The sequence below is a fragment of the Mesocricetus auratus genome, unplaced genomic scaffold (genome assembly GCF_017639785.1).
Source record: "Mesocricetus auratus isolate SY011 unplaced genomic scaffold, BCM_Maur_2.0 Super-Scaffold_100015, whole genome shotgun sequence".
NCBI classification, from domain to species: domain Eukaryota; kingdom Metazoa; phylum Chordata; class Mammalia; order Rodentia; family Cricetidae; genus Mesocricetus; species Mesocricetus auratus.
In genome coordinates this window covers 8222178-8244739 of record NW_024429198.1, presented here as the reverse complement: position 1 = coordinate 8244739, position 22562 = coordinate 8222178, and the positions used below count along the sequence as shown (strand labels likewise).

General features: G+C 44.3%; 1 protein-coding gene across 9 annotated transcripts in view; it reads left to right on the top strand.

Moving 5' to 3' along the window:
• The window catches only part of Pdzd2 (PDZ domain containing 2), a 366700-nt gene that overhangs the window by 310223 nt on the left and 33915 nt on the right, over window positions 1-22562 (top strand). For all 9 annotated transcript variants that reach the window (XM_005078018.4, XM_040757639.1, XM_040757637.1 and 6 more), the window contains 8 exons: window positions 778-889; window positions 7822-7967; window positions 10934-11053; window positions 11954-12068; window positions 15463-15536; window positions 15649-15877; window positions 16560-16677; window positions 18839-18971. In XM_005078018.4, coding sequence (XP_005078075.1) covers window positions 778-889; window positions 7822-7967; window positions 10934-11053; window positions 11954-12068; window positions 15463-15536; window positions 15649-15877; window positions 16560-16677; window positions 18839-18971 — 1047 coding nt within the window. The remainder of the gene's footprint in view (window positions 1-777; window positions 890-7821; window positions 7968-10933; window positions 11054-11953; window positions 12069-15462; window positions 15537-15648; window positions 15878-16559; window positions 16678-18838; window positions 18972-22562) is intronic.

The following is a 22562-nucleotide window of genomic DNA, read 5'->3' as shown; positions in this document are numbered from 1 at the left end:
AAAATAACCCTCAGGGTTCCCTTCATAATCTAGCCCTGGACACCTGCCAGTCTCTGACATTGTAAACTAGTGATAGCGAAATTTGTTATCTGTTTATTATGACAGGATTCGTTTTTCTTCCCAATGCCCCTTCCAAAATTTTGCCCACATCTCTTTATTCTCTCATCCTATAGTCCATTCTTATCTGAGAAGATACTTGAACCTAAAGAAGAAAGGGAATTTGCAAACCTTGCACTGGTCTCCTGACTACCCAGAGCACCCCGCCCCCACCCTGAGTGATTGGCCTAGATCATCTAGGCCTCACACTGTACTCTTCGGTATTTCCATTATGACAAGATTGCCTTAAACCACATTTCCAGAACATAACCCTGACTGTCACGGACACAAATCAAAATTTTAGAGACAGGTTTGGATTTCTGGTTTAATGTTTATCAGCGGGAACCTGTATCCTATATAAGAAGCTCTGAGCCATAAGCCAGGAAACCTGGACTCTCAGTCTAGCCTTGCCTCTGGCTACCTTGAGATGACCTTGACCAGGTTTTTCCCAGGTAAAATGGGAGCAGAAACAGCCCCAGGGGTCCTATCTAGCCTGAAATCTCCAGGGTATTTCTGAAGGGACACTTGCCTGCTTGTGGCACTCTGGTTATCTGAAGATGGGGCCTTCATCCTGTTAGCCATTTCTCTCACACGACATCTGTATGGCTGCTTCTCCAGTCTGGCTGAGGTAACTCCTTGGAGGCCCAGCCTCTCCCATCAGCTCTATGCTCTGCCTTCTAGATGCCGGAGTCAGAAGAATCCCAAGATGTAGGCAGCTCTGAGGAGTCCAAGGGGAACTTGGAAAGTCCCAAACAAGGCAACAGTAAAATGAAGCTCAAGAGTCGTCTCTCAGGTAAGTGGCCGCCTCACCTGTGGAGAGTGAGAGAAACTTGCAGCCTCCAGAATGGAGAGACCACCCCATTAACAGGACGGACACTTTGGGGAGACAGTGGTACAAGGCTCAGGCTGGCCTTCAGCTTGTCAACTATCCCAGGCTGGCCTGAACTCACCATCCTCCTGCCTCATCCTCGTAAGTGGAATGTTAACAGGTTTGCACCTAAGGAGAGGAGTCCTTTATCACCTTAAAATCTCAAAAACGGTTTTCCTCTAGTGAGACATGCCCCAGCAGAGCAGCTACATTAAGCCTTAGCTGCCCACGTGACTACTTCTTTTGAGTCATTACAAAGTATGTGTCAGCATGGGTGTGTGTTGAAACTTCAATTTCCTGAATGTTTAACTCATTAATGTGGTTCCAGACGACCCTTTCAGTGTCAACTCTCGGGTGGCTCATATCTCAGCATGCACATGCCCCCCAAAACCCTCAGCCAACTAGAACAAGTGGCAAAGGATTTAACTCATCACATTTGCATCTCAGCTAAGCAGGAGAAATGGCGGACGAGGTTGCAACTTTCAGAACTGATAGATCCATATTCTACATGTCCTGGGTACTTCCCTAGATGGCCTGGCCTGTGCCCTGGGGGAGACAGCAGAAGACACACATGAATTTTATGGGTCCTTGACACTTTACTTTGTTGGATACTTTTTCCATCAAAAATTAAGTTTCATGACTGTGTTCATACGCCGATCCACAGTGGGTCACGTACTTGTTAACCAAGCTGGGATAGCCGAGTTCAGACCCTCAGTACTCACACAAAAGCCAGGCTTGGCACAGTTGAGTAATCCCAGTACTGGGACAAGGGTGTGGCAGACACAGGTGAATCCACAGCTCACTAGCTGAAGCAGCAAGCTTCCAGTTTACCTGGAGACGTAGCTCTAAACACCAAAGTGAAGAGCAAAAAGGAAGACACCTGCCGCCAACCTCTGACCTTCACAAGCATAACACACACACACACACACACACACACACACACACACACACACACACGTGTGTATGTGTAGACAGCAGACACCCCACTGGTTCCAGATGCACATGCATATACTACATTCTCGTGCACATCTGCCACACATGCATTCATCTGCACATCTGCCATACATGCACTCATGTACACATCTACCACATACATGCACTCATGTGCACATCTACCACATACATGCATTCGTGTGCACATGTGCCACACATGCATTCATCTGCACATCTGTCACACTTGCATTTGTCTGCACATCTGCCACACACATGCATATACTACATTCATGTGCACATCTGCCCCACATGTACTCATGTACATATCTACCACACATGGATATACTGCATTCATGTGACATCTGCAACACACATGCATCCGTGTGCACATCTGCCACACACAGTAAACTAAATAAGTAAGTGGTGCATAATAACAGAAGAAGATGCTGTTGTCAACCTCTGGCCTCTGCACGCACTGTATGGACTTGCATCCTCCCACACACATGCACACACACATACATGACACACACTAACATACAAGATATGTGCTGAATTCTTCTACTCATTACTATCATGCTCAACTTTTCCTGCATTTAAAAATGCACTAAAGTACTTTTATGGTCTCCAAATGTAGCATGGGTTCCTGGCACAGTGCCTCCTGGCCTAGCAGGTAACTTGGCTCCAGCTAAGTCACAGGCATTGGGAAAGGGGGGCAAAACTTAGCCTTGAGCCCCTAGCAGCTGGTAACGTTGCATCCTTAGGCTGTTTTTAAGCCTCCCTCAGCTTCCATTCCAACAGCTGCCCAAGAAAATTGATACCCTGACTTTGAAACATTAGGTAATGTTTTTGTTTCATCATGTATTTATTTATTGCTGCAGATGTGTGTGTACGTCATACGTATGCGGTGAGCAGGCTTGTGCGTGCTGTGGCACAAGTATGGAGGCCAGAGGACAATTTGGAGTTGGTTCCCCCCTTCTACTTATAATTGAACTCGGGTCATCAGGGTCATACAACGGGTGTTTATACCACAGGGTTATCTTGCTTGCCCGCAAGTCTTATTTTTAACTCTCAGAAAATCACCCAACACAATGCATAGTGTATTAACATCCCCTATCCCAGATCCCAGGCAAGGAATGAACGGTGCTGCCAGTGTACGTATCTGCCCCCATCATCTGACCCTCTTTATTCTCATAGAAGATAAATAGCATAGGACCATAAAGTACATCTCTGCTAAAGCTCTATTTACAAAAATTAGTTATTTTCTTGATAATTAGGAATAATTAGGCAGCATCATGTTAGGTTGATTTTTGGCAGAAAGGGGTGGCATCAGGTAGAGGCTAGAATGCTCTCACCTGGAGGGCAACAAGCAGCTCCCCACCAGCTGAGAGAGACCCCTTTAAATCCGGGCAGACAGGAGGCAGTGCTCAGCTTGGCAGAGTTTATCAACACTGTAATCAGTCCCCAGGGAGGCTCTCTGAGTTTTCAGGAGATACAAGGATCTTTGAAACTGACCGCAGTTACATTCCTTATTTTATAGATGAGATCAGAGCGGCTAAGGAAGTCCCAAAGGTCACTGGGTTGGAGCCAGGAAAGGGGCCTATGTTCCAGACAATTCTTCCCACCACTGGTTTCCCGGGGACAGGGAAAGGAATTCTGTCCCCTCCAGGGATTGTGGAAGGCTTTCTAGATTCAGATGGGGGTGGGGGTGTAGCTCAGAGACCTTCCAGATGTCTGATTTTTTTTTTCTAACCATACTGTCAGTTTGGAACCAGACACACCTTTAGCTGATAACCAGTCCAGGGCTGGCCACTGTTTGCGGCAGAGGGATCTCCCCTTCTCCAGCCCCCCCAAACCTGTGATAGGGAAGTGTGGAACTGGGGGGAGGAGGCATACACAGGCATCGGTTGGATGCATTCAGTTCCCAGCCCTGCCCCTGAGACAAGTGACCTGGGACCAGTGACTTCCGTATCGGTGAAAGGAGGACTGCACTAAGCGTTTATTCTCTCCGTAGATAGGAGAGCCTTCCATGCGGTCCAGCCTTTTGGATGACTGATGAGAGAATGTGGTTGGCACTGCCACTCCAGAACAGCACGACCGCAGTGGGCCCTTCCCTCAGAAGCACCCATCCATTGTTTTTATTGAAGGCATTATACTATGGTCGTTTTCATTTTCATTCTTATTGTTCTTGCCTCTTCCCCACTCAAGAGGGGGAAGCAAACGTTTGAATGGCTTCAGACAGGAAGGCCTTCGTGAGAACCTTTAGTCCAGGGAAGGCCACCCACACGCACACATGATGACAGCCTGCATAATGACACATACAAGCGGCAGAGTGGCGGGGAGTCTCTCTGGATTGTGGCACTCGTGGAAGCATTCAGAACCAGCAGGATAAAGGAGGGCTGAGACAGGGGTAGAAGACCAGGAGGAGGAGGGTGGGAGGGTTTCCAGGCAATGAGGGCTGTGGGATGCGGGGAGGGATGGAAGTTTGGGGGCAACTTTTTAATCCCGTCTCCTTGAAAGGCCTGGTATAATCTGATGGCAATAATGATTCAGCCCAGTAAAGCTTGGCAAGATCGCATTGGGGAAAAACTGCAGGCTGCTGAGGTTGGAGGTGATGGTGGACACAAGCTGGGGGGAGCTCGCGATATTTATATCCCAGTTCTGGAAATGAGTAGAGAGAGGCCCGCATGGGGATAGAGCACATTCATAGGGGAGGGTGGGAAGGGGTAAGACTGGCAGCTTCGTGTGGGGAACACGCCAAAGAAGCTTGGGGCTTTGACAGCGCTGTGGACCGCTTCACTAAAGACATATGCATGTAGGAGTTTGTTTATTTCTAGTGGGAATGTATGTGTGTCTGTCTGTGCCTGAGGAGCTGAGAGAGGCGTAGGCGTGGACTCTGAAGCTGGAGTTCCAGGCACCTGTGAGCTGCCTGATGTGGGTCCTGGGGGGGTCAAGGTGTGGTCCTCTACAAGAGCAGTGTATGCTGTAACCACTGAGCCATTTCTCCGGCCCCACATGGGAGGTTTCAATACCATGGGATCTGCACTTGTCTGTCTTCCAGATCTGGGTGTTTGTTTCATATGCCTGAATGAGTCACTGTGGTAGTCACGTATCAGGGTATTATCAATGGATGCTACCGCGTGTGGTTTCTCTCTGTTGATGACAAGCGCCTCCCTGTCAACCCAAAAGGAATTTTCTTCTAATAAATCTTTTTTCAGATGAGTAAGCATGCCAAAAAAAGATTAATCTGACCCATGAATTACTAAGTTATGAATTATTTAAGCTTGTGTATGAGGTTCCAGCAACTTCCATGAGGGTTTTGCCTAGTCTGGCTCCAAAACGACTAAAGCAACATCATTTGTCATTTCATAGAACATTTTTCTAATACTCTAGCCCAAGTTTTCCTTCCTGCCCACTCCTTTTCTCGCCAGCAGGGATCGCCTTTAATTTCAGTACTTTTGATTTATCCACGTTAACCGCTTAAGTTTGTGATCTTTTTAAATGCAAATTTTTCCTTGGTTGCAAAGGGGTTTCAGGTGTTTGAAATTAACTTCACAAAGTTAATATGTAATGTGTGAAAAGTTAAGCCTTAAGTGACATCCACTAGCTGTATCAGCACCATACCATTATTAAAAACTCAGTAACATGTGATTTTTAAAAGTCTACCATTATCTCGTCTTATTCCATGAAAAACTTAGAGGCAATTTTAGATGGACATTGGACACCATCAAATCACCATCTAGAAGCAATCAGTTTGCTGAGGATTCAGTGTATGGAGCTGGAGAGATGACTCTGAGGTTCAGAGTTACATACAGTTCTTACCTCTGTTCAGTTCCCAGCACTCATAATAAAGTGGCTGACAACAGCCCATAACTCCAGCTCCAAGGGATTCAACAGCTCTGTCTCTACAGGCACCTTCACTTGTGTGCATATGCCCACACACAGACATACCCAAGTACACATAATTAAAATTAAATCTTAAGAATCATCTATAAATGGAAGGCTTTTTTTTCTGTCTAGCTGGGTCCCATTGAACCGGTTTCTCTCCACCCTCTGGATCTGCAAAGCCGCTTATGAGATAACCACTCAGAGTCTTAATATATATTTATAGTTGTTTGGCCAACAGTGAGCTAAAACAGACCCTTTCTCTTTAAATTGTCAGGGTATTTTATTAAAGCAACTAAATTTAGACTATATAATATCTAAAATGAAACTATGACACCATCTTATTTTGTATAAATATACCCCACACTCCTCAAAACACCCTGCCATTAATCCATAAGTGACTACATCATTCTATTAAAATTACGAATTTTTATTTGCCAGAAGATACCATTAGGGTATGTAAGGCATAGATGTGGGGAAAATATTTATAATTCATAGATCCCACAAAGGATTCATAATCTCACATAGTAAAATTTTAAAAACTCCCTAGAAATTAATAAGAGAATCTAATAAAAGAATGGACAGAAATTTTAAGCAGATGCTTTACAGAAGGGGTTGACTAATGTCTGTATATGCAGACACCTGAGCTCGTCAGTCATCAGTGGAACGAAAATTGAAAACCATGGTAAGATCCCATTATGCACCCAGGAGAATGACTGGCGTTAAAGACTGATGGAGAGCAGGATGGCATGGGGAAGACAGAGTTCACCCTGCAGGTAACAGTGACGCAGAAGGAAGCATGCAAGGAGCCAGCACCTGCACATCTGCATAGCATTGGGAAGACCTTACACTCACAGGGGCATGCAGGAGACCACAATAGCTGGAGTCAGCAAGCTGTGGCCAAAATGCTTCCTACATTTCTAGTGGGTTGCTTGAAAAAAAGTAATGTGTGGGCAAAAACATACTATGTGTACCAGTGCATACACAAATTACTACTGGTTCACATTTAAAGCTGGAAACGATCCAACATCCTTCGGAATAGAATGCCCAAAGTGTCATGTGTGTTTATACATTGAAATGCTATGCAGAATGGAAATGAACAAACTGTTGACGACAAACAGTATGGATGTGTCTCACAAATGAAGTATGTTAAGGATAGGCAAGATGGCTCATGAGTAATAATGCTAATGACCTGAGTTCCATTCGCAGGACCCACATAGTGCGAAGAGAGAACCGACTCCTACAAGCTGTCCTCTGGCCTCTACATTACCCACCATGGCATATGTGCTCATGTATGCATACATACACAAATAAAAATATAGTAATGTTTAGATCTTACCATTGGGTGAGGAGCAATCAGTAAACCAAGGAGGCTTTTGAGATTCTGGTTAATGTCTCTTGATTAGTGTGTTAGAGGCCATGTGAAATTTCATTCATGTGTTTTTGTGCACATTTAAGTTATACTTAATAAACATTAATTTAAAATGATATTTAGAAAGTCACTACTAAGCCAGGCACAGTTGTACATACCAGTTATTTCAACACTCAGGGATTGGAAGTCACAAAACACAAGAGAATTCTGAATTCCAGACCAGCTTGTCTGCAGAGCAAGACCTTTATCAACTGTACATCTCAAAAAAAGTCAATATGGTATGTGGAGAAAGCACCCACCCAACAGTGAAACCATGACAACCACAAAGTGATGCTCTGCCGTCTCTAGACCACCTGCCTATGGCCCCCTCACTAGTATATGCTGTTCCTACCACCCCTGCATTGGTGGGACTCAACACACACATTGCTCCTTAGGCAGTCTTGTCACTTCAGAAACTCCTAGATTTTTGTAGCTCAGTATCAGTTTCTTTGAGCTTATGCAGAACCTGGTGCTAGGACTGGGCAACCTTGGTCCTTTGTGCGTCTTCAACTCCAGACCTTCTGAAACCACATAGTGATTGGAAATGTGATGGTTAGGCCATTTGGTTCTGTTTGTACTCTGTTTTGTCTCGGGCCTTATCAAGCCCTGCCTCCACCATTTTTTGTTGCAGGAGGTGTCCACCGCCTGGAGTCTGTTGAGGAATATAATGAACTGATGGTACGAAACGGAGACCCTCGGATCAGGATGCTGGAGGTCTCCAGAGATGGCCGGAAACACTCTCTTCCCCAGCTCCTGGATTCTACTGGGACATCACAGGTTAATCCTGGCCTGTGGGGCTTTGGTTCACTCATGGTCACCATTACTTGGTTAGAGACCAAAGCACAGATTTGCAAACCCTGTCTCCAAGATTGTGTGTGTGTGTGTGTGTGTGTGTGTGTGTGTGTGTGTGTGTGAATACATTTTATTTCTTTCCAAAGACCTCTGTGGACTCCTGGTCAGGAGAGCTGATAAGGGTCATGCATATTTGGGCCTAGAGAGAGCATTAGAACCTTGGAGCGAATGTGGGGTCTACCCAGAAAGATTAGAAGGAAGCCAGCTCAAGGGTTGAAGAAAGTGGGGAAATATCTCTTAATCGAGCTCAGCATCTTGGTTCTCTTCATGCTGTGTGTTTTGGAACTAAGAATTGCTCTCAACTGCCAGGAGACAATGGCGTCTCAGAGTCTGTGGCAAACCACCATTGCTTATTTAATAGGAGCATCGTGTGTCAGAATAACAACTATGTGGGTGAGTGTGAGCACGCATGCCTGTACCATGCCTGGGATCCTACCTGCTATCTGATGATGACTCCAACAGCCAGGGTCAAGTTCACTATAGAGGACCAAAGCAGGTGGTTAGCATTAGGGAGCCTGTTCCTGTGAAGAACTCTGTCTCTACAACCCTGAATAGGAGTTGGAGTGCCTCCTCTGTTACCTTGTCCCTGGCTCACTGGCAACTAGGTGACAGGCTAACGACCAGTTTGGAAGGAGGCTCAGTCTCCAGGGAACTTGGGGTTCTTTAAGTCCTGGTACCATCAGGCAAACAGGAAATCACTAGTGCCCCCACCCCTACCCCCACCCCAGGACATATGGGAAAAACAGGGCCGGAAGAGGAGGTTCCAGCAGCAGTGCTGTCCCTAATTACACGTGGGGACTCACAGGAGTCTAAGGGTTTTAGACCCTTTCTTTTAGTGTCATGACTGCTCTGCCAGTGGAAAAACTGAAGCTCAGAATGGCTAATTATTTTACTCAGGGTTACCAGTGTCTGAAGAAAGACTATAGTCAGTTGTGGTATTTATGGCTTTTGTTTTCTCTGTCACTCTTTACCTGATGGGGGGGTGGGCAAGGCCGTGTGTCAAAGTGGGTGCTGATTGGCTCATTTTATGTCCAATTCGATCCAAGGCAGATTGAGATGGGGGAAATGCTGGGAGAACAAGGGATAAAGAATTGAGTAGGATCTGTTCAAACTCATCTAGACCAACAGGAAAGAGTCAGGTCTGCGGCCTCCTCGGAGTGACCCATTGGACCCCAGAGAGCAGAGGGAGACCAGGAAGGGGTTGTAGAACCTCCCTGTTGGGCTGCTGAAGGGTGAGAGAGAAGCCAGGATTTACTTCCATCATGACCAAGCCCTCCCACTCACATCCATGTTTTATAGCCCAGAAACGCCCATCTAGCCAGGCCTCCGAAAGCTTGTGCTGGGGTAGAAAGTCTTACCAGAGAGTCTTCCCCTCTTTACTTTGTCCTTTCTCTTACCTTCGGCCCTTCTCTTTTTCTCCCAGGTTTTATACACACACACACACACACACACACACACACACACACACACACACACACACACACCTTTTTTTCCTCCACTAAAAAGTGCTGCCCAGTGTAGAGTTACCCAGTAAAACTTTGGGCATAGATATAAGTGGTTTGTGCATCAAAGATGGCAGCTGTGTGCGTGTGTCAGCCCGAGCATGCAATGGTGGAGTTGAGTGCATTTTAATCGTGGTGAGCCTTAATCCAAACACAGAGCCACTGGAGGCCAGTGGGTAGTGCCTCATTAGATAGCACGGGTCTACACAGCACTGAGTGACCCATAAAAGAGCCACATGGAGCACATAGGCCTTTGGCTTCTGCTCGTTTCCAAGAGAGGTAGCATGAAGCACGGCTGAAGACTGGTGATCAGAGAAAGGGGTCCCCAAGGGGATCATACGTGAACCTCTGTGTTTGAGGGCTGGCAAACCACAGGCTGAGTCTGGCGTGCTCTGCGGTGGTTTCAGTAAATGGGCAGTAACACTTGCCAAGCCCACATCATTTATTTAATGAGACCAAGTCTGGGCGGCCCATGTTACTAGCAGATATCTATTCTGTCAAAACGCAAGTATAAGTCCTCTAAGCCGACAGGAGGTGGATGTAAAATAGCCCTGGCCAGAGGGAATATCTCTTTCCTACGTATGAATGAAGCAGACACAAATCAAGGAAAAAACTATCTTTGTGGTGGTTCTTTTCTCCTATTAAACATGAAATGCTATTTTCCCCTTATGCTATGATATCTGTACCACATAAAACATTTATTATTCTAAGACTCGCTTTAGCAGTAGTCACTTAATCTCTTGATTATGTTATCAGTATGTGTTCTGCTGACACACAAGAATGTCATGGGTGAGGGCATGAAACGGGGGTTGAGGTTGGAGCTGCTGGCCAGAAGGAGAAAGTGTGGCTTATGGGAAAGTATTTGATTAGAGTTGAAATGGCTGTCGTTTCTCAGCAGGGTATTTTATGTGGAAAAACAGTAGTTGTCTGGGTTTGTGGTTTGCAGTTTATAAGAAACATGGGCTTGCTGAGTTTTTGAATGAGTAAGTTAAGCTTAAAATGGTGAGATACATTTTAAAGATGATTTTGAACTTGAGGTGGAGGTGGGAGAGATTTCCAAGAAGAGCCCAACCCCAGGGTGGTCATCTTTGTTCTCCTGACTCCGTTCCAGAAGGATCTGTGCCATACGGTTGAGAACAGAGTGACACACAGGTGCTTGGGGTCACTAAGCAGCCCTGTGTGACAGGGCAGGTATGGCAGGACACAGCAGTGGGAGCCCCTGCTCCAGCAGCATTTAGAGTAAACTTTCTTTAGGCCGGCGGACCACAAATGGGCCAGTAGGGAATCCCTAACACAAAAGACAGCTGAGATTTTCAAAGTCTCTTTGTATGCCTGCGCCTGCAGCGGGGCAAGTGAAAATATCTGGTCTTGTCTTGCGCTGGCTTTCAGGAATACCACATTGTGAAGAAGTCCACCCGCTCTCTGAGCACCACCCACGTGGAATCTCCGTGGAGGCTCATTCGGCCGTCCGTTATTTCCATCATCGGGCTGTACAAAGAGAAAGGCAAGGTGAGCTAGTTTCTGCAGACTCTTTTGCCTTCCAGGTGAGTGGTAGTGTTCGTTTTCATCTTTATTTTGGTTTTGTTTTTACATTAACAAATAACAACTATGGAGAGGGATAATAGAACTTCCCCGGCATTCCTTCTTTGTGAGCCTCACAGGGAGAGGCTGGCACACCCTCCTTGCCCTATTGATACAGGCAGTTGCCAGCCCCCCAACAGATTCAGAAAGAGTGATCGTCCAATCTTTTTGGTTCGGTTTCCAAATCTTTTCCCCATGGGAAGAAATATACCACCAACACCCTCTATCATTTTGAGTGATGTCCGTGTACAAATAACTTGATGTTGCATAAATATTAAAATACCCACTTTGACATCATACAAAATGGAAAGACTGAAATAAATGTGGCAACCATAAGGTGTGAAAAGACTTGAAGAGCTGGGCGGTGGTGGCGCACGCCTTTAATCCCAGCACTCGGGAGGCAGAGGCAGGCGGATCTCTGTGAGTTCGAGGCTGGGCTGGACCGATAGCCTCCAAAACAATACAGAGAAAAAACCCTGTCTCGTAAAAACCAAAAAAAAAAAAAAAAAAAAAAAAGGAAAGACTTGAAGAGCCCTTTTGCTCATTAGTGGGGAACTGATTCTTGGAGTCAAAGACTCTCAAATATTAGAAATTTCAGATGTTCAACCTAAATCTCTCCGTTAATATGGCACAGGCCTAGTGCATTACAGCTATAACTGAGGAGGGGATGGGGAAGGAAAACTTGAATTTGAAACTAGTTGCCTACCTAACCCCCAAGCCTGAGTAGAAAAGATGCCTAGGTCAAATACTACAGTATTTGAAATATTGGAGAGGTTTTTTCAGTTAAATTCTGTAGTGTCAACCTGGACTCTTGTCCTTTGAACATAGGGCCTTGGCTTTAGCATTGCTGGAGGCCGAGACTGCATTCGAGGCCAGATGGGGATTTTTGTCAAGACCATTTTCCCAAACGGATCAGCCGCGGAGGACGGCAGACTCAAAGAAGGTAGGCGAGAGTCTCTTGGTGATGTGCAGTGACAGCCTGAGTCCTTGAAAGTCTGGCCCCTTGCAAGATGTGCCTGGATGGCATGGCAGCTGAGGCCGTGGTCTTGAGGGTGTGGTACACCTGACTGAATCCAGCACCTCCTCATCAGGGTCTTGGGCAGACCACATAACCCAAGCTTCACTCTCCTGGGCTACTTGGAACAAACTTGGAATGTTAATACCTAACCTGAAGTGTTTTTTGTGGGGATGAAAAGAGACTGTATATAGGAAGTGGCTTGATGTTTCTGTTGCTGACTGTACATATTAACTGTGGCTACACGGTTAAATACTGGTCCTTGCTCAGGTTCTCTGCCTTAAATATTCCTGAGAATTTGACAGTCCAGGCTTACCTTAGCGCTAATGGGAAAACATCGCACTTTAAAAGCTATTTAATGTCTTGTTGTTGGAATCAATACTATGTAGCTGGATCTAACTGAATGCCTTTCCATTCTCCATAGTGTCTACCATGTTATCAAACATAAATATAACTGTCAAGTGATTTTGGGTGTAGATTAAACTATCACTGAGATTTAAGTTACACCTTTTAAATAAAATTTTCAAACATTTAACTACACCTTCTATTTTTGGTCCTTTAAATGTTTACAAAGCATATCTATGTATTTAAGTATTTAACTGTATTACAAACCTGTAGAGTAGATACTTTGGAGTAAGTCTTTTATAGGCGAGGAAACCACTACTCAGAAATGTTCAGTAACTAGAAACCTGTTCCCCTCACTGTGTAACCCTGGCTGGCTGGAACTCCCTGTGTAGACCATGCCTCCAACTTGCTAAGATCTGCCAGCCTCTGCCTTGTGCATGCTAGAATTAAATGCATGCACATGCCCAGTCATAGTAGTTTCTTATAATAAAGATATTCTTCTCATCGTATATGTTTGCATATCTTACAAAATATTTATCTGGATTAAGACTGTTGACTTTCGTGAAGCAAAATTGCCTAAATTTGCATAGCCTGTTCCCCTTCCCTTTTAATATGCATTTTATCTATAAGTTGCATTTATTTATTTTGGTGTGTGTGTGTGTGTGTGTGTGTGTGTGTGTGTGTGTGTGTGCAGTTGGGTCACAGTGCATATGCAGATGTCAGAGCTAGAGGAGTTAGCGCTCCATTCCCACAATGTGTGTTCCAGGACTCAAACTCATGTCATTAAGCTTGGCGGCAAGCTCCCTTACCCATGGAGCCATCTCACTGGCCCAGTATCTGTGCTTCCTGAGGTGATTATGTTAGGATATTTCTATTGACCTTTGGAAATGATATGACTGTCCAATTCTGTTGATTCAAAGTGTAGTGGCCACTATGTTTTACAGGTTTACTTCTTAAAAACAGAAATAGTAAAGGGGATCAGAGTGCCCTGGTTTGTAGAAGCCTTCCTGTAACAGTATGATTTGACCAGGCAAAATATTGATCTCCCTCTCCGCCTGAGGAACAGTTACCCCCTGGTGCTATTGGTATCTAGTTTCAGAGCAGTGTAAAAATCTAGTGGAGCAGTCGTAGGATGGATGTGCCACCATGTTCCTTGATTGAAATTTGTCCTGTGAGGTTGGTAGAATGAAGCAGAATACAGGGGGAAGAATCAATCACTATGAACGGTTAATAGTGGACGAGTCTCCTAAATACTATTTTTTCATATGTGTCCATTTATGAGAAAAGCGAGTCCCAGGGCTGGGTTTCCAGCCTGCTGAATGATGCACTTAAAAGCTCTCCTATAAATTACAAGCGTGTGAGCAGTCATTTCAGAGTTTCTGCCCTGTGCCCATGTGGATGCACCCTCCGGTTATAACTAAATAGTTAGTGATGGCAGGCGATTTTTAAACGGGGATCATTTCACTTACAGTACGACTTGTGCCATTGCATAAAAGAGAATGCATGGGGTATTGCTACATTTCTATACCTCGTCTGGAGGGTACCAGACTGCACAGCATGCTCTGAGATTGGCTGTCTGGGGTGAGCATGTGTGGTTTCTGCTGCTTGAACTATCTTGTGCACAGTCTCTCTCCCCTCCTGCATTGCCAGGCAGAGTCTGTGTGCTTTTTCTGGGACATCTTTTGGTGTTTGATGAGCCCAAGTCACAAGAGTGCAAATGAGAAACACTTTCTCAGAAGTCAATAGGATGTCCACATCCACTGACATTCCCAGAAGGCACTATGAGCAGCATGGAAAATGATCTGACTATAGATCTTCACCATTATTTGAGCTAGCGAGAAGCCAGTGGGCATAGCACACACTCCTCACAACTTAGCATGCCCCACCGTCAGTTGGCATCAACGTGCAGTGGTTTCTCAGGCAGACGCCCATGGTCTTGCCAGTCTAAAGGAGCCCCTGGGACCTGCCCCAATAAGACTGGAACTGGGGCTATCAATTCTCAGTCATATCTCATGAAGATTTAGTCTCTGCTATTGATTAAAAACCCATTCCATGTCTAGTTGAGTCTCTGGACTTGGATAGCTTATCTTTCTACAGATAAGGAAGTGACTTCCCAAACATGCCTATGTTCATGCTTCCTTGCCAATAGGTTTACATTTTTAGGCAAGACCATTTAAAACCTGAAACTGCAGTTCAGACTCTGACAATAAGATATTTCTTGCCAAAGGTGCCAATGGTTAATAATTAGGTCTTCAAGTTTTCCACTGTTGATTTTTGGCTTCTGGTGTTTATGGTTGGTTAGTTTGTTAGCTGGTTGATATTTTATATTTGTTTTGTGTTAGTGTGTGTGTTGTTGTCTTTGTTAATCAATTGGTTAGCTTGGTTTGGGATTTTGTTTTCTTTTGGTTTTGGTGATGGGTAGTGGCTTTTGGTTGGTTGGTTGGTTGCAGTTGGTTTAGGTCGTGTTTTTAGTTCAGACAGTATTATTTGGTAATGCAGGCTAGCTTTGACTATTACCCCAGAGAGCCTTGGTCCTCCTTCCTCAGCCTCTCCAAAGCTGGGGTCCCAGGTTGCCCTACCAAATACAGCCCTGCAGTTAATTAAATATTGGTTATAGAATTATTGCTGAATAACACAAGTTTGTTTTTTTAATTTGTATTTATTATCCTATTTAGGGGGCATTGCTAGAAGCTAAGGTAGTTAAAATGGACCAAAACCGCCGGGCGGTGGTGGTGCACGCCTTTAATCCCAGCACTCGGGAGGCAGAGGCAAGCGGATCTCTGTGAGTTCGAGGCCGGGCTGGACCGATAGCCTCCAAAACAATACAGAGAAACCCTGTCTCGTAAAAACCAAAAAAAAAAAAAAAAAAAAAGGACCAAAACCATGAGAGTCAAGTTCATAGGGTATACCACTGTAGTTCAAGCCAAGCAGAGTGCAGTAAATTAAAGCTTAATGGACTTCCTTGTTTGGTCACCAGGAGATGAAATCCTAGATGTAAATGGCATACCAATAAAGGGCTTGACGTTTCAAGAGGCCATTCACACCTTCAAGGTAACCGTGTCCCCTTGGATCTCCCTTCACCTCTTCCTTTTCTTCCCTTCTGGGTTTTGTCCATTTGCCACAATAGCAATCTGACTGTTTCCACCCACTACTTGTTTTGCAGCAAATCCGAAGTGGGTTGTTTGTCCTCACGGTGCGCACGAAGTTACTCAGCCCCAGCCTCACACCATGCTCCACTCCCACACACATGAGCAGATCCAGCTCCCCAAGCTTCAACACCAGCGGGGCACCCCCAGCAGGAGGAGGCCCTGAGGAAGGCGGTTCTTCATCTCTGGGGCGGAAGGCTCCCGGGCCCAAAGACAGGATTGTCATGGAAGTCACACTCAACAAAGGTACCACTGATGACTCCTCACTCCCTACTTTCTCCTGAACACCAGTCCAGGATCTGTTTTTACTGTGCATTCTTGAAATCGGTCCTTTGGATCCACCTGCTGTCAGCAGCACACACAGTTCTCTAAGCAGCAGGGGTAGTCAAAAGGAGGGATGCTCACTCGGTTTACAAAAGGGGGAGGGGAAGTCGCCAGTCTTCAAAGTTCTCCCCATGAATCACCACGTGTCAGGGACTTGCGTTAAAATGAGTAGTTTAAGTCCAGCCTTCTAAAATTGTAAATACTGGTCAACACTAGTAACTACAAATCACAGGTACTCAGCAAATCCTACTGGTTTTTCTCATTTCTCCCCTCCCCGGCTAGTACTCACTGCAGAAAGATAATCAACAATTTTAAATAGCCAAGAAATTATTTGAAGGTCAGCAAAGTCTAAAAGATTTCATATTCCGGATAAAAATATTAGTCATTCTCCAGCTATTTCCAGAGACAGATTTGAGGAAGTTCTTTAGACTAAGCAGAGAGTAGAGCATGAGATAACTTGAAAAGCGGGATTTACATTCTCTGTCTGAACCACACTAAAAGCTTACTGGTCTGGATAGCCATTAGCACTGTGTAAATTGCTTGCATGCTTTCTGGTTAGCATGTAATGTTTGCTCCTGTTGTCTTTGTGTCATGCCTGTCCCAGAGCCAAGAGTTGGACTAGGCATTGGTGCCTGCTGCTTGGCCTTGGAAAACAGCCCTCCAGGTATCTACATTCACAGCCTTGCCCCTGGATCGGTGGCCAAGATGGAAAGCAACCTGAGGTTAGTTATATCCCTGGCATTATACAGTCCTGGTATGGTCTCGAGTTGTGAAGACACACATTATTATTGCTTAGACACAGGCAGGGACAGGGAGACACATAGCCCAAACTGTCTTTGAGCTTAATATATAGCTAAGGATGACCTTAAACTTTGATTCCCTGCCTCTACCTCCCTAATGCTAAGATTCTAGGTGCGTTCCACTATGCCCATCTGGTCTATTTATTTTTTCTGTGGAATTCAACAACTGTGACTTTCTAATAATATGTCCAAGACTGAAGTTAATAACATCTCCAAAGATGAAAATCTCATATGAGTCAAATTTGGTTGGATCATAGGACTTGGTTTCTGTGATGGTTAACTTGACACAGTCTAGAATCACTTGAGAGGGATTATCTAGAGCAGGTTAGCCTGCAGGCATGTCTTTAGGGGATTATATTATCTTATGTTAATTGTGGTGGGAAGTCTGCCCACTGTGGGTGGTGTACCATTCCCTAGGAAAGGGATCCTTAATTGTAGAAAAGTGGTAAAAGCAAACCAAGTGTGTGCTCTTGGCTATAGATGTGACTAGATGCTTCAAGTTGCGGTGTCCCGGCTTCCCCACAGTGATGGCGTACAGCCTGGAGTTGGAAGCTACATAAGCCTTTTGTCATATGTTGTTTTATCACAGCAACAGACAACAAAATTACCACTGCTTTCCTACCTGCTTTGTTATGTTTAGACTCAGAAGTTCAGTGTTAGAATTTTGAAAAAAATATAACTCTATGCAGATTATCTGCAGCTAGTTCAATACACTCCTTCACTTTTTATTTCTTTATTCAAACTTCATCCTATAACCTGGATCTGCTTATATCAGTACAGTGGCTGGATGCAAAAGAGCCCTGAAATCCTGTAGTTTTTTAACTTTTTCAAAACTTTCATTGCCATTTGAGTAATGATGACTAGAGTCACTGCCATCTAAAAGATTTCTTGACTCAGACAGTTGAGTTATATAATCAGCGCTCTGTGTACACAAGAAACCTTAATAGTCTCTTATACAGTAATTGCAGTAGTTGGTGCCCACCTAAATATCACAAAAATGTGCACACGTTACACAGAGTACTCTGTGTAAACAGTATCACCTTTCTCCCCCATAAGCATCTAAGTCTTTTGGCAGTTGAAGAATCATCAAAACAGCATTCGTTGGTTGCCATTTTGGAAGCTGTGTTAATAGATTATATTACATTTTTCATTAATCATCAGAGTGAACTTCCATATGAAAAAAAAACTTAGCAAATCATCCAACGTACATTAAAGAAAATATACTTTTAGAACCCAAGGAAAAAAAATCCTTTAATGACATCCCAAGTTGATGTTTCTTTCTTGAATGGTTCCATATGCCTGGGGCGAGCCAAATGAACATTCCTCAAAACCCATGTAAAGGGTCTTTGTTCTCTCCTGCTGAGCGCATTCCCGATAATTTCAAGTCAAAATAGGCAACTTGTCCTAAATTTCTCATTTGTTCAAATTTGAAATATTTTTACAAATTCTTAGGTAACCTTGGAGCTTCAGATATTTCTTCCTTCGACTATATTAAATAATCATTTCAAGATGGTAGGAAGAAAGATGAAACTGATGGTGGTCAAGAGGCTATCATGTGATAATTACACAGACCCAGGCTAACTCAAGTGTGCTGTATCTGAGTAGTCTCTGTGAGCCTTTCGGAAGTATTATATAAACGTCTTTGTATAGGATCTCACAATACAGTTGATGCTCAACGAGTGGTACCCTCCATTGTTGGTTTTTATCAGTTTTATTCAAGTTTACTATTTCTGATAGTGGCCTTGACCAGTTTAAAATATAATGTTTAGCCTGGCGTTGAGGCAGAGGCAGGCGGAGCTCTGTGAGTTCGAGGCCAGCCTGGTCTACAGAGCAAGTCCCAGGACAGCCTCCAAAGCTACAGAGAAACCCCGTCTCAAAAATCAAAACAAAACAAATATATATATACATAATGTTTATATGAACATATTGCTTTTTATATCTGTATAAAGATGAAAGAGTGCCATTTGCTTCTTTGAAGTATTCAGAAAAGATTTCATACACTATACCCTTCCTGAAAGAAAGCTGTCTTAGCTTTTAAAAATCTGAATGTTGCCACAATGTGTTATTATGTCTCCCTCTCTAGCCGGGGAGACCAAATCCTGGAAGTGAACTCGGTGAACGTGCGCCATGCAGCCTTAAGCAAAGTGCACGCCATCTTGAGTAAATGCCCACCTGGACCCGTTCGCCTGGTCATCGGCCGGCACCCTAATCCAAAGGTGAGGTATTTGACCCTGCTTTTGGGACGATGGTTTGGCTGCTTGTTGGGCCAATGACAGCATTCATACCTGTGCTTCAGTGAGAGAGCTCACCCTGCGGCAGCTGGGTGTCAGCCTGATGCACATGGGAAGTGAATATTGGATCTTGACTTCATCTTCACCCTAGAAAATTTTATTGGAAAATGTTGTCAAGGTTATTTGGTGAATTTAAATCTGATCTCATGGAAAGCAGGACTCTGAGTAATGCCCATGGCTGCTTGGCTGCTGGTAAGATATTTAATACCTACATCAAGAAACCCTGAACATGCCAGGCTAGATCATCTCTGTAACCCTTTGAGATTTGAGATAAGAAGTCTTGGGAAGATGGTTCAATGAACCAAGCAATTGCCATAATGTGAGATTCATTACCTAATGGTTCATTGAGCATCCACTATACAGACGGATGAGATTGTAGTCTCCTGAGAAGAGGCTCATAGCCTAAAGTCCATTGTGTCTTACAAAGACGTCACAAATTACACCAATTTGGGAGCATATTTGTGTTTGTGAGTGACAGCAGTAACTTATGTCAAACCTTCTGTCACCCATGCCCCCAAAAGACAACTGATATGTTAAGGGTGAGAATGTTAAACAGATGAAAGAACTGAACTTATGTTAAAGAGATGTTCCTCCTGACCTCCACAGATGCTTCTGTAATTACGACCTAAGAGCTCACTAACATGTAAAAACAAAACAAAAAAAATTGAAATCACTTTTCAACTGTTGACCCACAGAGACTATTTGGTCATCTCTCCTCTGTACGGTTGCTTTTAAATGTTTTAAGTAAACCATAGATACCTCAGCAAGTTCAATATTTTGCGGAATATATTACTCAATGTAAAAAATGAGTTTTCAAACTTGTGACAAGATTGTATGTAAACTCAGAAGGCTCAGAACATTAGCTCTTCCTGATATGCAGCAGACGAGATGCGGTATCATTTGTCTCATTATCCTGAGTGGTCCCAGGCTCCCGAGCATCTTAGACTTCTATGCCAGTGAAGGCCATGTCTGCAGCTGCTGCTGCTGCTTCTGTAGCTTCTCCTCCTCCTTCTGTTGTTGTTCTTGTGTTCTTGCTCTTTGTTTTTGAAGACAGGGTTTCCCTGTGTAGCCCTGGCTGTCCTAGAACTCCCTCTATAGACCAGGCTGACCTCAAGCTCACAGATCCGCCTGCCTCTGCCTCCTGAGTGCTAGGATTAAAGGTGTGGGCCACCACCTCTCTGCATCTGCATCTTCATGATGGCATCATTTTAAACACTGAGTGGTGTTAGTTTGTGGAATTGGCCCTGCCCTATGCAGATGAGTGTTGACAAGCTGTAACTCCATGTCTTTGCCTGGGAGTGTGGCGGCAGTGATGATGCTGGGACAGAGATCCCTTTAGACTGATGCAAAGACAACTGCACTGGTTTGGGTTGGTGTTGGTTTGTTTTAGTTCTTTTTCTAGATTGTTTTATCTATATGCACTCTCAAAAAAATATATATATATATAATCTGTTCTACTTGGTAAAAATCTTTCTGCTGCTGTCCCTGTAGTTCTCTCTGGGTCACATTTAACACCATTTTGCTTTGTGATTCCAACAAGCGAGAGCAGTTCCCAGCTCCTTCCTCCGCTGAGACTTCAACACTCTCATCATCTCTTTTCACACCGTCCAGCATGCTGTAGCTGACCCAATGCCAGCCACCCCAGTGACATTAGAATGTAAGCCACTGGCCTCAAGGCCCAGCTGACTCCCAGCATCACGTGGGTGGTGATGTGCTCAGAGTCTGCTTCATCTCAGCCCAAAAGCTATTTGCCATCACCACCCATATCAAAACACTATTTCCATGCACAGCCTAATCGTCCGTATAGACTGGTGGTCTGAGACCCCCATTGAACACACAAATGGAGTGGTTTTCCCAGCCACAGTGTGATGGCCTGAGACATGCCAGGGATGTGTCCAGCAAAACCTCACTTGAGTATTGGACTGGCTTTGATGTTTCTTCCTAGGTCAACATAATGTTCTTGGTTGTCACATGATACTATATTTTTCTTCTGGTCAAGATTCCATCTTTGGTTTAATGTATTTTCGTACCACTAATTCAGCATTCCGTGCCAGGAGGACATTTTGATACAGAATACATGTGCTGCCTTAGTTTTTGTGTGGTTCCAAAAGAAACACCACAGCATTTTCTCCTCTCCTGTTTCTCATGATGTGTGGAGCAGTGGCTGCCCAGCTGGGATAGTCAAACCTTCCAGGTCTAGACAGCTAAGATTTGGACTTGTTAGGACAGCAGCTTCCTGCTTATGCTGAGTTAGAAAAGGAACGGGGGGGAGGGGGTGACAGAAATCGGCTTTGCTCCCACTCAGAAAAAACAGTTGCAAATATTGAAAGTCTGTTGTCAAGAAAAACACCATCATCGATGCTGACATTTTTCCTGGCTCATTTGTACTGTTCTTGTTTTGTGGAAGGAGTGTGTGTGTGCCAGCCTACGTGTGATTTTATTTCCTGTGAGTTCCACTCTAAAGTATTACATAAAGGCCATTGTGTGATTATGATTCATCTATTAGGGTAAACCCTGCATTTATTTATTAAGACAAATCCACATTCTTATCCAAATAGGATTTATGTTAAATATTATATTAGTATACAAAATTACCATCCACGGTTTAAAATATCCCTACCTTGAAACAGAAACTAAGTGTTTTAATTATCTTTTGAAATAGAATCACAGTTTGGTATATATGAAGCTTTAAAAAGAAATTGCCTGTGAATAGTGACGGTTAAGTATAATGATTAGGGACCTGGGAAATGGTTCAGTGGGTAAGATGCCTGCTGTGCCGACACAAGGACCTGATTTCAGATTCCCACCACCCATGTGAAAGCCAGGTACCTCAGTATACCTCTATAAACCTAATGCCCAGTGGGCAGGGCCAAATGGAATGAGGTCATTCAGTCTAGCCAATCATTGAGCTCTGGGTCCAGTTAGAGACCCTGCCTCAGAAATAAGATAAGAGGAAGACACCCAGTGTTAGCATCTGGCCTCCACATGAACATACATGTGCATACTCACAGGGATTTTTTTTTTGGTCTTTTGAGACAGGGTTTCTCTGTGGCTTTGGAAGCTGTCCTGGAACTCGCTCTGTAGACCAGGCTGGTCTCAACCTTACAGAGATCTGCCTGCCTCTGCCTGGGATTAAAGGCATGCGCCACCACGTCCCGGCTTACTCACAGGAATTTTTAATCCCTTTTTTATTTTTTCGAGATAGGCTTTCTCTGTGTAGCCCTGGCTGTCCTGAAACTAGCTCTCTGGAGACAAAGCTGGTCTCCATCTCAGAGAGATCTGCCTGTCTCTGCCTCCTGAGTACTGGGATTAAAGGCATGTGCCACCAGTACTAGGCCCACAGACACATTTTTAAATCAGAATAAGTTGAAACTTTTTTAAAGGACAGGATAACAATGGGGAAAGACCTACCTGGATGTATGACTGTATTAATAAATACAGAAAGAATAGAATACAAGCCAGGCGTTGGTGGCACACGCCTTTAATCCCAGCACTTGGGAGGCAAAGGCAGGCGGA